This window comes from Gorilla gorilla, chromosome 9, assembly GCF_029281585.2.
Source record: "Gorilla gorilla gorilla isolate KB3781 chromosome 9, NHGRI_mGorGor1-v2.1_pri, whole genome shotgun sequence".
NCBI lineage: Eukaryota > Metazoa > Chordata > Mammalia > Primates > Hominidae > Gorilla > Gorilla gorilla.
Genome location: NC_073233.2, coordinates 23,615,923 through 23,633,469, shown reverse-complemented (window position 1 = coordinate 23,633,469; position 17,547 = coordinate 23,615,923). Strand labels below are relative to the sequence as shown.

General features: G+C 44.4%; 2 protein-coding genes across 16 annotated transcripts in view; both read right to left on the bottom strand.

The window, feature by feature from the left end:
* NUCB2 (nucleobindin 2) overlaps nucleotides 1–17,547 on the bottom strand; it is a 104,170-nt gene that overhangs the window by 79,582 nt on the left and 7,041 nt on the right. The gene's annotated exons all lie outside the window — the stretch shown is intronic.
* Nucleotides 3,421–4,723, bottom strand: LOC101126577 (small ribosomal subunit protein uS5-like). Its single transcript, XM_055355955.2, has one exon. The coding sequence runs from the start codon at nucleotides 4,450–4,452 to the stop codon at nucleotides 3,487–3,489; it is 966 nt and encodes a 321-aa protein (XP_055211930.2). The 5' UTR covers nucleotides 4,453–4,723; the 3' UTR covers nucleotides 3,421–3,486.

Here is a 17,547-nt window from a genome sequence, read left to right as displayed (position 1 = left end):
AAAAACAAATGTTAAGGAAACATAATTTATGTGCAATACATGGCTCAGTAGTAAATGATACTTAGTCATATTGAATTAAGTAAACATGTTTACATAACTATATTGGAAAAAAGGGAGGAGTGGAACAGAGTGATTGAAGGATGCTAAATCTTTTCCTGCCATAATTACAAAGTAATGATAATTTTAGAAGACAAATTAAGAAATAACACTACTAGGCCGGGCGCAGTGGCTCACACCTGTAATCTCAGCACTTTGGGAGGTCGTGGCAGGTGGAAGCCCCGTCTCTACTAAAAATGCAAAAAGTAGCTGGGTGTGGTGGTGCATGCCTGTAGTCCCAGCTACTTGGGAGGCTGAAGCATGAGTATCATTTGAACCCTGAAGGCGAAGGTTGCAATGAGCCAAGATCACACCACTGCACACCGGCCTAGGTGACAGAGTGAGACCTTGTCTCAATAAATAAAAAATAAAATAGGCTGGGCACAGTGGCTCATGCCTGTAATCCCAAAAGTTTGGGAGGCCGAGGCTGGTGGATCACTTGAGGCCAGGAGTTCCAGACCAGCCTGGCCAACATGGTGAAACTCGGTCTCTACTAAAAACTCAAAAATTAGTTAGGCATGGTGGCACATGCTTGTGATCCCAGCTACTTGGGAGGCTGAGGCAGGAGAATTGCTTGAACCTGGGGAGTGGAGGTGGCAGTGAGCCGAGATCATACCACTGCACTCTAGCCTGGGCGACAGAGCGGGACTCTGTCTCAAAACATATATATATAAAATAAAATAACACGATTAGCATATTACTTAAGAATGTGGGTTCATGGGCCAGAAGAACTAAAAGTGTTGAAAATGGCTGTCTGTAGGGAGCAGGATTGGGGGACAGAGGATAGGATAGGGCTGAGGACATTACAAACCTTGTAGAAATGCATTATTTGACTTTTTAACCTTATGCAGATTTCATGTTGATTAAAAAAGAAACCACAAAACCACAATGAGATACCACCTGACACCCATTAGTATGGCTACTATAAAAAGAAAGAAAATAGAAAATAGTAAGTTTTGATTAGGATGTGGAAAAATTGGAACCCTTATTTTTGGCTGATGGAAATGTAAAATGGTGCAGCCACTATGGAAAACAGTGTAGTGGTTCCTCAAAACATTAAAAATAGAATTACTATACAATCTAGCAATTCCACTTCTGGGTATATACCCAAAAGAACTGAAAACAAGGTCTCAAAAAAAAAAAAAGTTTTTATATATCCACATTCATAGCAGCATTATTCATAATAGCCAAAAGGTGGAAGACAACCAACTGTCCACCAATAGGTAAATGGATAAACAAAAGTGTGGTATACATATGCAATGGAATATTATTTAGCCTTAAAAAAGAAAGAAATTCTGACACATGCTACAACATGGATGAACCTTGAGGACATAATGCTAAGTGAAATAAGCCAGTCACAAAAAGGCAAATACTGTATGATTCCACTTATGTGAAGTACCTAGAGTAGTCAAACCAATAGAGACAGAAAGTAGAATTGTGGTTGCCAGGGACTAGGTGGGAGGGGGAAGTGGGAGTTATTTAACAGGTACAGACTTTCAGTTTCACAAGATGAAAAGAGTTCTGGAGATGGATGGTGGTGATAGTTGTGCAATGACATGAATGTCCTTAATATCACTGAACCGTATACTTAAAAATGATTAAGATGGTAATTTTTATGTTATGTTTTATCACCTCTTTTTTTTTTTTTGAGAGAGAGTCTCATTCTGTTGCCTAGGCTGGAGTGGAGTGGCATGATCTCTGCTCACTGCAACCTCCTCCTCCCAGGTTTAAGTGATTCTCCTGCCTCAGCCTCCTGAGTAGCTGGGATTACAGGCACGTACCGCCATGCCCAGCTAATTTTTGTATTTTTAGTAGAGATGGGGTTTCGCCATGTTGGCTAGGCTGGTCTCGAACTCCTGACCTCAGGTGATCTGCCCACCTCAACCTCCCAAAGTGCTGAGATTAACAGGCATAAGCCACCACACCTGGCCCATAAATGGGTAAAGTTAAGCTGAGTCTTCAGCGTCAAATAATGTTTACACAAATTGACACTCTGTACCTTGAAAAGGACTCAAAAAAGTGAAAGTTTTCTATTGTGACCTGTCTCAACTTCAGATTTATGCCCTAAAGTCTCAGAGAGGAAAGAGCTGCTCAGGGATTTCAAAGGAAGGCGGAAATACAATACTTTGGAAATTAGACGGCATTTTCTTTGAAAAAGGAATCTCTTTGCCTGAACCTCCCATTTTTGTTTGTTATTTTTCTTTCTTGTGTTTTGTTGTGGATTTTTTGTTTTGCCTTTAATCAACATGGACCTGGCTCCCTCTGCTGGAGCTAAAGTAAAACACTGCTTTAAAAATCAATTCGGGGCCAGATGCCTTGGCTTAGGCTTGTAGTCCCAGCAATTTGGGAGGCCGAGGGGGGCGGATCACTTGAGCCCTGGAGTTCCAGACCAACGTGGGCAACATGGCAAAACCCTGTCTTTACAAAATACAAAAATTCACCAGATGTGGTGGTGCGCGTCTGTAGTCTCGGCTACTCGGGAGGCTAAGGCAGGAGGATTTCCTGAACCGCGGAGGCAGAGGTTGCAGTGAGCAGAGATGGCATCACTGCACTCCAGCCTGGGAGACAGGAGTGAAACTCTGCCTCAAAGAAAAAAAAAAATTAGCTGTACACATGAGTCCTAGCTACTTGGGAGGCTGTGGTAGGAGGATTGTTTGAGCCCAGGAGTTTGAGACCAGCCTGGGCAAGATGAAGAGACCCCCATCTCTACAAAAAAAGTTTTTAAAAAATAGCTGTGTGTGGTGGCAACTGCCTATGGTCCCAGCTATTCAGGAAGCTGAGGCAAGAAGATCCCTTGAGCCCAGGAGTTAAGGCTGCAGTGAGCTATGATCTGGCCACTGCACTCCAGCCTGGGCGAGAGAGCGAGACACCGTCTTGCTCTGGTGATTCATTACCATTGAATCTCTTGAATTATATCAATAATCGCTTGGGTACTGAATGTCTCCTGTGTGTATAGCAATACTCAGGGCCCCGGAGGAGGCCAAGAACTGCCATGTTTCCTCCCTCAGGATCTGTGGGTTTTTTGTTTTGTGTTGTTTTTGAGACAGAGTCTTGCTCTGTCACCCAGGCTGGAGTGCAGTGGCACGATCTTGGCTCACTGCAACCTCCGCCTCCCAGGTTCTAGCGATCTTCCCGCCTCAGCCTCCCAAGTAGCTGGGATTACAAGCATGCACCACCACGCCTGGCTAATTTTCATATTTTTTTAGTAGAGACTGGGTTTCACCATGTTGGCCAGGCTGGTCTCAAACTCCTGACCTCAGGTGATCCACCTGCCTCGGCCTCCCAAAGTGCTGGGATTACAGGTGTGAGCCACCATGCCCAGCCATGGATCTGGGTGTTATTATTTTTTTTTTCACGCTTAATTCACTTTATTTTTCTTGTATAAAAACCCTATGTTGTAGCCACAGCTGGAGCCTGGGTCCGCTGCACGGAGACTCTGGTGTGGGTCTTGACGAGGTGGTCAGTGAATTCCTGATAGGGAGACTTGGTAAATACAGTCTCCTTCCAGAGGTCAGGGGTCAGGTAGCTGTAGGTCTTAGAAATTGCATCAAAGGTGGCCTTGGTGAAGTTGCCCAGGGTGGCAGTGCAGCCCCGGTCTGAGGTGTAGCAGTCATCGATACCAGCCATCATGAGCAGCTTCTTGGGCACAGGTGCGGAGACGATGCCAGTGCCCCTGGGTGCAGGGATGAGGCGCACCAGCACAGAGCCGCAGCGGCCTGTCGCCTTGCAAGGGACGGTGTGGGGCTTGCCCATCTTGTTCCCCCAGTAGCCTCTGCGCACGGGGACAATAGAGAGCTTGGCCAGGATGATGGCCCCACGGATGGCGGTGGCCACCACTTTGGAGCACTTAACACCCAGACCGACGTGGCCACTGTAGTCCCCGACAGCAACAAACGCCTTGAACCTGGTGCGCTGGCTGGCACGGGTCTGCTTCTGCACTGGCATAATCTTCAAAATCTCATCCTTGAGAGAAGCCCCCAGGAAAAAGTCAACGATCTCTGATTCCTTAATGGGCAGGGAGAAGAGATAGATCTCCTCCAGGGACTTGATCTTCATGTCTTTGACCAAGTGGCCCAGCTTGGTGACGGGCATCCACTCCTTATCCTCGGCCTTGCCTCCGCGAGCTCTGCGGCCCCGGCCCAGGCCCAGTCCACGGCCGCTACCCTGGCCCCAGATGCCACTGCCGAAACCTCCGCGGAAGCCACCGCGGTTCCCCATCCCAGGGCCACCAGGGCCTCCGGGCCCCCCAACTGCACCGGCGTCACGCCATTTGGTGTTTTCTCGGAGAAGAGGCGGATCTGGGGTTTTTAAGGGAACATGGATGCTGTATACAGTGATTAGCATGGTGTCTAACATATAGTAAGTCCTCTGTAAATGTTCACTTACTCTACTGAGTGCGGCTTCTGTTCAGGGCTAGAATCTCTGATCCAGGCCTGACGGAACTTTCTTTTTCAGATGGATTCCTCCTGGCCTCTGCTAAATTGTCAATACCATGAGAACAGGAACAAAGTCTTATTCATGCTCCATCCCTAGTTCTTAGGATACCTGGCACATGAAACACACTCAAAACATTTTGTTGAGTTAATGATGTCTCAAGGAAACTCACTCTACCCTTTGCTTGCTCCCATTGTTTAAAAAAGGGAGGTCACTGGCTGGGTGCAGTGGCTCACACCTGTAATCCCAGAACTTTGGGAGGCCGGGGCGGGCAGATCACCTGAGGTCAGGAGTTCGAGACCAGCCTGACCAACATGGAGAAACCCCGTCTGTACTAAAAACATAAAAAAGTAACCGGGTGTGGTGGCCGGCGCCTGTAGTCCCAGCTACTTGGGAGGCTGAGGCAGGAGAATGGCGTGAACCCAGGAGGCGGAGCTTGCAGTGAGCCGAGATCGCGCCACTGCACTCCAGCCTGGGCCACAGAGCGAGACTCCATCTCAAAAAAAAAAAGGGAGGTGATGCCAGGTATAGTGGCTCATGCCTGTAATTCTAGCACTTTGGGAGACTGAGCTGTGATCGTGCTGCTATACTCCAGCCTGGGTGACAGAGTGAGACCCTATCTCAACAACAACAACAACAACAACAAGAAAAAAAAAAAAGGAGGTGAAATGTATCTTCCTATGACATGTTTTGCCTAATCTAAGTGGTTCTCAATAAATGTAAGTTCCCTTTCTACCTCCCCTTCTTGTCCTTCTATCATTGCCCTTTTCTTCTACCCTTTTCTTCCTCTTCACTTTTTTTTAAGACAGAGTCTTGCTCTGTCGCCCAGGCTGGAGTGCAGTGGTGCGATCTAGGCTTATTGCAACCTCTGCTTCCCGGGTGCAAGTGATTCTCCTGCCTCAGCCTCCTGAGTAGCTGGGACTCCAGGCATGCACCACCACGCTCAGCTAATTTTTGTATTTTTAGTAGAGATGAGGTTTCGCCATGTTGCCCAGGCTGGTCTTGAACTCCTGGCCTGAAGTGATCAGCCCACTTTGGCCTCCCAAAGTGCTGGAATTACAGGCATGAGCCACCGCAGCTGGCCTCTTCTACCCTCCTCTATTCAATTACTGGAGGCCTGCAAATTAAACTGACAAAAGACAAATTAATAAGAGTTCACGCATGCAATGCACATATGTGTGCGAATGCTCAGTGATGAGTAACTCAAAAAGGTGGCTAGAATTTGTGGCTTATGGCTGGGCACAGTGGCACATGCCTGTAATCCCAGAACTTTGGGAGGCCGAAATGAGTGGATCACTTGAGGTCAGGAGTTCGAGAGCAGTCTGGCCAACGTGGTGAAACCCCTCTACTAAAAATACAAAAATTTGCTAGGCGTGGTGGTGCACGCCTGTAGTCCCAGCTACTCGGGAAGCTGAGGTGGGAGAATTTCTTCAACCCACGAGGTGGAAGTTGAAGTGAGCTGAGATCTAACCATTGCACTCCAGCCTGGGTGACAGAGCAAGACTCCGTCTCAAAAAAAAAAAAAAAAAAAAAAAAAAAAAGAATTTGTGGCTATATCTAACAGTAGGGGACGGAGGAGGAAGAAAAGAGTCCCATGGGAAGGACAAATAGGTTTTTAAAGGAAATACAAGTGGGGTTTTTTTTGAGACAGAGTCTTGCTCTGTCGCCCAGGCTGGAGTACAGTGGTGCCATCTCAACTCACTGCAAGCTCCGCCTCCCAGGTTCAAGCGATTCTCCTGCCTCAGCTTCCTGAGTAGCTGGGATTACAGGCACATGCCACCATGCCTGGCTAATTTTTGTATTTTTAGTAGATACTGGGTTTCACCATGTTGGTCAGGCTGGTCTCGAACTGCTGAACTTGTGATCCGCCCGCCCTGGGCTCCCAAAGTGCTGGGATTACAGGTGTGAGCCACCACACCCAGCCACAAGTGAGTTTTTAAGAGAACAAATGAGAGCTAAAGTTTGTGATAATATTTGGCCACATAACTATGAGTGGTCTTTCTGCCTTCTTCAAGGCTGTAAAACTTCCCTGGAGGGAGAATTCATGATACCTCATTTCTCAGAAGTTGCTGCTTTTAGTCACATAAGGGAAGCTCCAAGAAGGATTCCTTATGAATCTATTGAATCTCAAATGTGTTCTGCTTACAATAATCTTTATACTAACTCTGGAGTTCTGAGTTAGCATAAAGGTTCTCGCACCCTCATGAATATGAGACTATTTAAATCCCCTACTGATATCCAGATTCCACTGCCTGTACCTTCAGTGTTCCTCTAATAATCTATTAGCCAAATAATTTAAAACTTACAAAGTAATTGGGGAAATCCATCTTGAAACACGAAACAAAGAGGTATTGAGGGCTTTAAATGTGCCGAGTGACTAGGTTTGGACCAGATAGGAGTAAATTCAGGAGTTTTGAAAAGGGAATATTCCTGAGAGTACAGAAGAGTTAGAAGAGGTTTTCTGCAGTTCATAGGCTCAACAATTTATTCATGCATCTGAAGACCTGGATTGCTGGGAACAGTGGCTCATGCCTTAATCCCAGCTACTCAAGAGGCTAAGGCAAGAGGATGGTTGAGGCCAGGAGATAAAGACCAGCCTGAGGCTGGGCATGGTGGGTCACACCTGTAATCCCAGCACTTTGGGAGGCCGAGGCAGGTGGATCACGAGGTCAGGAGTTTGAGACAAGCCTGGCCAACATGGTGAAACCCCTTCTCTACTAAAAATATAAAAATTAGCTGGGCATGGTGGCAGGTGCCTGTAGTCCAGCTACTCATGAGGCTGAAGCAGGAGAATCACTTGAACCTGGGAGGTGGAGCGTGCAGTGAGCTGAGGTCATGCCACTGCACTCCAGCCTGGGCAACAGAGCAAGACTCCGTCTTGGGGGGGAAAAAAAAAAAAAGACCAGCCTGAGCCGCACAGTGAGACCCTGTCTCTTAACAACAACAAAAAAAGCAAACAACATGGTACTTACCCTCATGGAGTTCACCCTCTAGTTGAGTAGACATATAACTACCAAAGGAATTAATAAGAAAATGATGACAGAATATAGCGAAGAAAGTAAGCAAGGTGCTGTTTATATATGAGGTAGGGCGAGCAGGGGACAAGAGTCAGCTTTAGAGAGGATGAGGGTCAGGAAGTCTCTCTGTGTAGTTGGCAAGGAACTGATAAGAAGTCTGTCAGGAAAGAACATTCCATTCTGACAGAGCAGCTAGGGCCGAGGCCCTTGGAGGAAGATTTGGCAATGAGGAGAGGAAGGAACAGGGAATAGCTTAAGAAAAAGCAAGGGTGGGAGCAGTCTGCAGCATGGGTTGGAGGAGAGAAGCAGTGGAGTATAAAGAAAGAAACAAGGCTGGGTGCAGTGGCTCATGCCTGTAATCCCAGCACTTTGGGAGGCCGAGGCGGGCAAATCACCTGAGGTCGGGAGTTCGGGACCAGCCTAACCAACATGGAGAAACCCCATCTCTAATAAAAATACAAAATTAGCCAGGCATGGTGGCGCGTGCCTGTAATCCCAGCTACTCGGGAGGTTGAGGCAGGAGAATCACTTGAACCCGGGAGGTGGAGGTTGCAGTGAGCCGAGATTACACCATTGCACTCCAGCCTGGGCAACAAGAGCAAAACTCCGTCTCCAAAAAAAAAAAAAAAAAAAGCCAGGCACGGTGGCTCACACCTGTAATCCTTGTAATCCCAACACTTTGGGAGGCTGAGGTGGGCAGATCATGAGGTCAGGAATTGGAGAGCAGCCTGACCAACATGGCAAAACCCCGTCTCTACCAAAAATACAAAAATTAGCCAGACATGGTGGTGCACACCTGTAATCTCAGCTACTCAGGAGGCTGAGGCAGGAGAATTGCTTGAACCTGGGAGGCAGAGGTTGCAGTGAGCCGAGATTGTGCCACTGCACTCCAGCCTGGGCAACAGAGTGAGACTCCATTTCAAAAAAAAAAAAAAAAAAAAGCTGAAAAAAAATTAGCTGGGCGTGGTGGCACATGTTTGTAGTCCCAGCTACTTGGGAGACTGAGGCAGGAGAATCGCTTGAACCTGGGAGGTGGAGGTTGCAGTGAGCCGAGATTATGCCACTGCACTCGAGCCTGGCGACAGAGCAAGGCTCTGTCTCAAAAACAAAAAAAAAAAAAAAAAAGAAAAGAAACATGAATTCCAATGCAAAACTTTTAATGAAAAATATGCAATAATAGTGTTTAAGGGAACATGTATTTCAACATCTTTTGTTATTCAAAATATTTGAGCATTACTTTAAGCATATACATGTAAGTACATGCTCAAACATGTAATTCCTATGTTTCTAAAGTCTTTGAAGCAATTTATAGAAATGTAACATGAAATAATGGGTTAAGTAATTGGTGTGGAGGAAAGAAGGCAAGCAGGAGAAGGAAAATAAGCTAAAACCAACTGTTATGATGACACACAAAAGTGCATATTATATAGTTCTAGACAACAGCTAGACCTAGGCCGTAAATTTGATTCTGAGCTTCCAGGGACAAAGCCATAGGGAAATCTGAACAATGATGAAATTTACTTTCCCTTTGATAAAAATAAAGGAGCTCTTTTTTTTTTTTTTTTTTTTTTTTGAGACAGAGTCTTGCTCTGTCACCCAGGCTGGAGTGCAGTGGCACGATCTCAGCTCACTGCAAGCTCTGCCTCCCAGGTTCACGCCATTCTCCTGCCTCAGCCTCCCGAGTAGCTGAGACTACAGGTGCCCGCCACCACGCCCGGCTGATTTTTTGCATTTTTAGTAGAGACGGGGTTTTACCGTGTTAGCCAGGATGGTCTTGATCTCCTGACCTCATGCTCTGTGCGCCTTGGCCTCCCAAAGTGCTGGGATTATAGGTGTGAGCCACTGTGCCCAGCCAAAATGAAGTAGCTCTTAAGAGAAATATAGCTTCCTGGTAATAAGATCCGAGAGAAATTTTCCCTAATTATGAGTCACTCTATAACATAGTGGTCAAAGTCCTCAACAACATCCTTACAATAACTACAACAGCAAGATTCCTAGGGCCATCTCTTACAACCAGCTTTGGTGTGTAAAACCAAAATGCAATTCAGCACAAGCAATTCTACAAGAGACAGGGGCAATCCAGCTACATAGCTTATTCTAATAGTCATAAATAAGGGATAACATTTAGATTGTTTAGAGAAGTGGATAGATTACTTATCCTTCAAGTAATCCCCAGTGAGTATTATTTTTTTTCACTTGAGCTTTTGATAAATAAACTGCAGAGAAAGTTTGAAGTTATTTTTCTGGTAAGAAACTAGAATGGAAATGATTTTGCTGCTGAGTAATAGTTGATTTAGCACTCAATGGGGCTGAAGGTAGGACTGACATTCTTTCAGAGCAATGAGGCATCTAACAGTGCGATAGCCCAAAAAGAAGGCCATCCCACTGCCATTTGGAAATAGGCCTAAGAAGGTACATGTGCAAAGACAAGACTTTCTTCAGAAAATAGATCTGGACTCACTTAAACACATGGACAAGTGATGTCTCAGGCCCCAAAGTTCTTCCACATAAATGTAGTCAAGATCATTCTAGCTCCCAGAAGTCAAGAGAATATCTTAATAAATTAGCTAAGAAATTTACTAACCAGATAAGTGCATTATTTGTATGCTATATAAATTTTTTGACAGTAAATCAAAATACTGGAGAACAGTTACCAAAAACAGTATTTGAATATAAAAAGAGTTGTTCTCAAGCCATGCTTTCTGACAATAATTATACAGAAGGACTGGATGGTAATAATACCATATCTACAGCATAAAAATAAAGGACTTCTTCTTAACAAAAGACCATGAACTAAGCTCATTTAAAAGTTGTTTCAGTTTGTTAAGGAGCACCTTTTGAAAAAAAAAGGGAAGCTCTCTGCTTGAACCAATAAAGTTGTCTGATCTGCTGGCATGACAAATACTGGCTAGCTGGTTACCAAACCATTTTTTTCCCCTGTTGGACCACAGTTCAGCTACATTTCCCAGCTTCCCTTTTAGTTAGTCATGGGCAAGTAGTTCTGACCAGTGGAATTTGATGCATTTAACCTTCAAATGAAGGTGCAAGAAACCTCAGAGTGATGCTGATATAGTGAAGACAGCAGACTTTCATCATTCTGAGTTTCTCAACACCCAACCTCATATTGGGCTTATGTGGAGAGAAATACACTCCGATTGTGTTAAGCCATTGAGGTTTCAAAGCTTATTTTTACAGCAGCTAGCATAAAGTCAATACAGCATTTAACTAATACAGTCAAGAATTATACTTCTAGGACAGGTGCAGTGGCTCATGCCTGTAATCCCAGTACTTAGGGAGGCTGAAGTGGGTGGATCACCTGAGGTCAGGAGTTCGAGACCAGCCTGGCCAACATGGCAAAACCTTGCCTCTACTAAAAAATACAAAAATTGGCCGGGCGTGCTGGTGGGCACCTGTAATCCCAGCTACTGGGGAGGCTGAGGCAGGGAGAATTGCTTGAACCCGGGAGGCAGAGGTTGCAGTGAGTTGAGATTGCACCACTGTACTCCAGCTTAGGTGACAGACTGAGACTCTGTCTCAAAAAACAAAACAAAAGAATATACTTCTTACATTTCAACTGCTCTGTACAAAAAAAGTATTTTAAAAAAGAAAAAAAGAATATACTTCTACTCTATCTTAGAATAAATGTCTTTTTTTTTCCCCCTGGCTGCTGGGTGACATGTAGGCCCAAATAAGTGTCATTTTTTTAAAAATAATTTACTTCTACCTCTCTGCACTTCGGTTTCCTTGCTTGTAAAATGAAGATATTAACAGCACTTACTTCATAAGTTTGCTCTAGGAATTAAATATGTTAATGCATGTAAAGTACTGTACTTCTAACAGTGCCTGACAAATAGTAACCATTCCATTCATGTTAACTATCATTGTTATTATTACAAATCTTCCTAGTGGTATTAAGATTTAGCTTCCACGTAAGAATATCCCAATTTTTTTCTAACTCATTCAGACTGCAATTACAAATGATGTCACATTTATGTTTCTATCTGCATAGTGCTGGTCCATGCCTCCATCACTGTAGAGCTTCAGTACATTTTTCAGCACCTTGGGTTGTCTCAGACATGCTCTGAAATTGTTCTTCTTCTCCGACCTCCATATTGTTGTCAGCCCACCATGTTTGAAGCTGTGGGGGCAGAACTGGGGGCAGAATGAGGCGTGCTTGCTACCATGAGTGTGCTGATCCTGCCCAGGGATCCTGCCTCTCATTTGTCCCAAAGCTGCAGACACTCAGAATGCCAAAATAGACTTCTGTCCACTTGTAACTGTTTTTTTTTTTTTCTAAATTTGCTTTAACTTCATAATTTTGTGTAATAATTTACTTCATTTGGGGAAATGTTAGAAACATATCTAAAAGATTATCTCAGATATCACAGAAACAAATTTTACTTCATTTATTTTTTCATTGTCCTTTTTTTTTTTTTTTTTTTTTTGAGACAGAGTTTCTCTCTTGTTGCCCAGGCTGGAGTGCAGTGGCGGGATCTCAGCTCACTGCAATCTCTGCCTTCTTTTTGGGCTATCACACTGCATTCTCCTGCCTCAGCCTCCTAAGTAGCTGGATTACAGGCATGTGCCACCACGCCAGGCTAATTTTGTATTTTTAGTAGAGGCGGGGTTTTACCATGTTAGTCAGGCTGGTCTCAAACTCCTGACCTCAAGTGATCCACCTGCCTTGGCCTCCCAAAGTGCTGGGATTACAGGCGTGAGCCACCACGCCTGGTCACTCATTGTCCTTTTTCAATCATCAGGCTTATGGGAAGGGGTGACCAGTTCACACCACTGAATCCCTCTTCCCAGTAATTCCTGGTCAATTCCCTGCATCTACTTCTTGTCCATACACTGGGTCACTACCGTATATCCAGAAACTGCTCCCAGGCTTGGTGGCAGGGAATAATAACCTGGGGGTATATAGATCTGTCTCCACCAAAACTCCCTTCCCCAAAGAAATCCATGGATGGAATTCAAGAGGCCTATGAACTTGAATGGGAAGGAAAAAATATCATGTCTTTATTTTCACTAATCTCAAATAGAAACTTAGCAATTCCTTCCCTTACTAATGTAGGCCACAAGTCATAGCAGTACTAGCTGTATCTGTGACTTTGTCACTAACAGATATCCCAGATATTTCTTTTTTCTTTTTTTTAAATGGAGTCTCGCTCTGTGGCCCAGGCTGGAGTGCAGTGGTATGATCTCAGCTCACTGCAACCTCCCCGTCCTGGGTTCAAGTGATTCTCCTGCCTCAGCCTCCCAAGTAGCTGGGATTACAGGCATGCACCACCACACCTGGCTAATTTTTTATATTTTTGGTAGAGATGGGGTTTCACCATGTTGGCTAGGCTGGTCTCGAACTCCTGACCTCAAGTGATCTGCCTGCCTCGGTCTCCCAAAGTGCTGGGATTACAGGTGTGAGCCACTGTGCCCGACCACATCCCAGATATTTCTATGTCACATTATTGCAGTTAAAACTATCTTGAAATATCATTTGTGTTCATACTGCTATGAAATTATGGTAGTCATCAGACTGCCATTAGATCTTTTTAATATATCAACAAAAAGCATGTATTTTATATCCCACATGGTGATTTAATATTTTGAGAACTGTATTTCACTATAATAGGTTTCCAATTCTATTTTAGCTTTGTATGTAAAAACATTATTCTGAGTAGGGGGTCTATAGACTCCGTGACTATCAAAACAGTCCATGGCATAAAAAAGGAAAACCTCTGGAATTTGGACTTAATTGGATTTGACACTTAGCTCCACACCCCCATGTATTTTTCCTTATTTACTCTCCTTTGTAGTCCCAAAGGACTAAAGTGGCGACAAACATTCAGACCCACTGACATGCATTCCCCAAGGCAGCATGGTAAGATGATTAAAAGCTCAGACATTGGAGTCAGCCTGCCCGGCTCTACCACTCATTAACCACATGACCCAGGCAAGTTACTTAACCTCTCCGTACCTCATATCTTTTAAGTGGGAATTAGAATTGTCTCTCATAAGGTTGTTCTGAAGGTTAAATGAGTTAATTTATTAAATGTTGGTTGGGCACAGTGGCTCATGCCTATAATCCCAGCACTTTGGGAGGCTGAGGCGGGCGGATCACTCGAGCCCAGGAGTTCAGGACCAGCCTGGGCAACATGGCAAAACTCTGTCTCTACAAAAAATACAAATATTAGCTGGGTGTGCTGGTGCATACCTGTAGTCACAGATACTTGGGAGGCTGAGGTGGGAGGATCACTTGAGCCTGGGGAGGTCAAGCCTGCAGTGAGCTGTGATCATGCCACTGCACTTTAGCCTGGGGAACAGAGTGAGACCTTGTCTCAAAATAAAATAAAAATAAAATAAAATAAAATAACATAAAATATAAAATAAAATAAAATATCTAGCACATAGCAAGCTCTCAGCAAATGTTAGCTACTCTTCCAAGTACCTATCACCTGTTTCTTTATGGTATTTCTGGGGAGGGGAAGAGGAGGAGAGAAAAGAGTAGGTTGGCTATTCCTCTTGTGAGTCACAGCCTACACATCATACTTTAATGATGCACAAAATGGCCATCCTTTTTAAAAGCATATCAAAGAAACAGCTGATAGTTCTTTGAAATTTTTCTAACTTAATTTTAGGTTTTATATAGTAACTCACAACTGAATTTAAAAAATGATTCAGTGCAATACAAATGCTCCTCACCACTGGTTTACAAGGCAGGGCTTCCACTGAAATAATATTAGTCTTTCATAATTCATGCTCAGGCCAGGTGCAGTGGCTCATGCCTCTAATCCCAACACTTTGGGAGGCCAAGCGGGGAGGACTGCTTGAGCCCAGAGGTTTGAGACCAACCTGGGCAATATGGTGAGAACTTGTCTCTAAAAAAATTATTTTAATTAGCCCAGTGTGGTGGAGTGCACCCGTAGTCCCAGCTACTCAAGAGGCTGAGATGGGAGGATTGCTTGAGCCCAGGAAGTTGAGGCTGCAGTGAGATGTGATCATATCACTACACTCCAGCCTAGGTGACAGAGTGAGATTCTGTCTCAAAAAAAAAAAAAAAAAATCATGTGAATTTCTATACAAGAGGAGAGTCTTGGCTATGTTGTTTTAACTGAAGTGGAAAAGGTATTAAATATAAATGGAAGTAATTTCATTCATTCACTTAACAATTATTAGGCTCTCTGAGCCAAGCACTGCTCTAGATGCAAAGGAATTAATGGTGAACAAGACAAAGTCCCTGCTGTCATTGAGCTTACATTCTAGTGTGGGAAAATAAATACCTAAAATAAATAAATAAGAAAAGTATCAGGAGGTAGTCAGTGCTTCACAGAGCATTAAAATAAAGTCACGCTATATATATAGGGACCAGGTGAGTATTTTAGACTGGATGGTCAGTGAAATTCTCAGGAGGTAACATTTAACCAGAGATATGAAGGACAAAAAGGAGCCAGTCACACTCAAAGGGACAGCATTTCAGGCAAGGGAATAGCTAGTGCAAAGTCATTAGAGCAGGAGTGAGCTTGCATATTCTTGGCTGTTTAGGAATAGAAAGAAGGCTGCTGTTGCTGGAACAGTGGTCAAGGGGCAGAGCGATACAGGAGAGGTAAACTGGATCAGGTTTGTAAGGCTTTGGAAGCAAAGGGAAGGTTTATTCTAAGTGCAATGGAAAGCTACTAGTGAGTTCAACGAGTTGGTGAGGTGATCTGATTTACCTTTTATTATTATTCTTTTTTTTAAGAGACATGATTTCCCTTTGTTGCCCAGGCTGGAGTGCAGTGGTCCAATTATAGCTCACTGCAGCCTCAAACTCATGAGTGCAATGAATCCTCCTTCCTCAGCCTTCTGTGTAGCTGGGAATATGGGAGTGCATCACCATGCCCAGCTATTTAAAAAAAATTTTTTTTAGAGATGAGAGTCACTATGTTGCCCAGGCTAGTCTCAAACTCGGGCTTAGGTAATCCTCCCATCTCAGCCTTCTTGGCAGCTGTGATTTACAGCTGATTTATCATTTCATTTTATTTATTACATTAGAGACAGAGTCTCCTTCTTGTCGCCCAGGCTGGAGTGCAGTGGTGCGATCATCGCTCACTGCCGGTTCGAACTCCTGGGCTCAAGTGATCCTTCTGCCTCACCCTTCTGAGTAGCTGGGACTACAGGCATGCACCACCACACCTGGATAATTATTTTATTTTTTGTAGAGATGGGGTCTTGTTATGTTGCCGAAGCTGGTCTCAAACTCCTGGCCTCAAGTGATCATCCTGCCTCTGCCTCCCAAAGTGTTGGAGTTGCAGGCATGAGCCACCCACTCAGTGATTTACCATTTCAAATCATGCCAAGAATTGCATGGGGTACACACTTAAGGGGTTAAGACTGGATGCAGGAAGACCAGTTAGATGGTGGCTTAGACTAGGATTACAGGAGTGAGATGGCAAGAAGGGTCAGGTTTGGCTTTAGGATGTATTTTGGAGATAGAGCCAGTAGGAACTATTGACTGGGATATGGGAGAATGAGAGGAATCAAGGATGACTCCTGACCTATGTAACTGGGCTGATGGTGCCAATTATTTAGGCGGGCAAATATTGGGGGTGATGAGGGGATGGGAAAGTGGGGAACAGATATAGGGTGATAAATTGAGAGTTCTCAATTTGTGCTCATTTTGAGTTGCTTATCAAACATCCAAATGAGATAGACAGTTACACAAATCTAGAGTTCTACAGAGGACAAGTCAGGGGCTGGAGATATAAATTTCAGAATGATTGACCTAGGAATGGTACTTAAAACCATGGATCTTGGTGAACTCACCTAGTTGAACCATAAAATCAAAGAAAAAAAAAGAGGCTGGGTGCAGCGGCTCATGCCTCTAATCCTAGCACTTTGGAAGGCCAAGGCGGGTGGATCACCTGAGGTCAGGAGATCAAAACCACCCTGGCCAACATGGCGAAACTCTGTCTCTACTAAAAATACAAAAATTAGCCAGGTGTAGTGGCGCACGCCTGTAATCCCAGCTGCTCGGGAGGCTGAGGAAGGAGAATCGCTTGAACCCAGGAGGTGGAGGTTGCAGTGAGCCGAGATCACGCCACTGCACTCCAGCCTGCGCGATGGGAGCAAGGCTCCATCTCAAAAAAAAAAAAAAAGGCTGAAGATGAAGTCTTAGAGCTCTCTTACCTTTAGAGGTCTGATAGAAGGGAAGGAACTGATAAGAGACTAAGTGGTACGCAGGGAGGTAGAAGGAAAACTAGGGGGATCTGGTGTCATAAAAGCCTACAGAACAAAGTGCTTCCAGGAAGGAATGGTCACTACAGTGAAACACTGCTGAGTGGTCTGGAAAGACGGGGACAGAGACTTGACCAGACTTGGGAAAAATGTGGGTCATTAGCAACTTGATGAGACATTTCAGTATACAGAGGATATAAACTCCCAATAGAGTAAGAAGGTAGGGTCAGCAAGTACAGGTAGTTCTTCTGAGTTTCATTATAATAGGAAGCAGGGAAGAAGGCAGAAGCTGGAGAAGGTGTAAGATTAAGGGAGAGAGGGAAGTTATGTGTGTAAGGGTTAAAGGGAGAGAGACTGGGTGGGGAAGCTTCGAGAAGAGAAAACATAGACATCAACTTTTTTTTTTTAAGATTTATTTTAAGTGATTTTTCACTGTGTACAGAATTTCAAGGTTGGCATTTGTTTACTTTTAGTACACCTGATCCTTGAACAATGAGGGCATTAGGAGAACTGACCCCTACACAGTTGAAAAATCTGTATGTACCTTTTGGCTCCCTTAAAAAAAAAATTTTTTTTTTTTTTGAGACGTAGTCTCCTGTTACCCAGGCTGGAATGCAATGGTGCGATCTCGGCTCACTGCAACCTCCACCTCCCGGGTTGAAGTGATTCTCCTGCCTCAGCCTCCTGAGTAGCTGGGACTACAGGCCTGCACCACCACACCCAGCTAATTTTTGTATTTTTAGTAGAGACGGGGTTTCACCATGTTGGTCAGGCTGGTCTCAAACTCCTG

What these genes read in the sequence shown, in the direction of transcription:
- LOC101126577 (XM_055355955.2), bottom strand. Translation starts at nt 4,452, where the DNA reads ATGTTAGACACCATGCTAATCACTGTATACAGCATCCATGTTCCCTTA.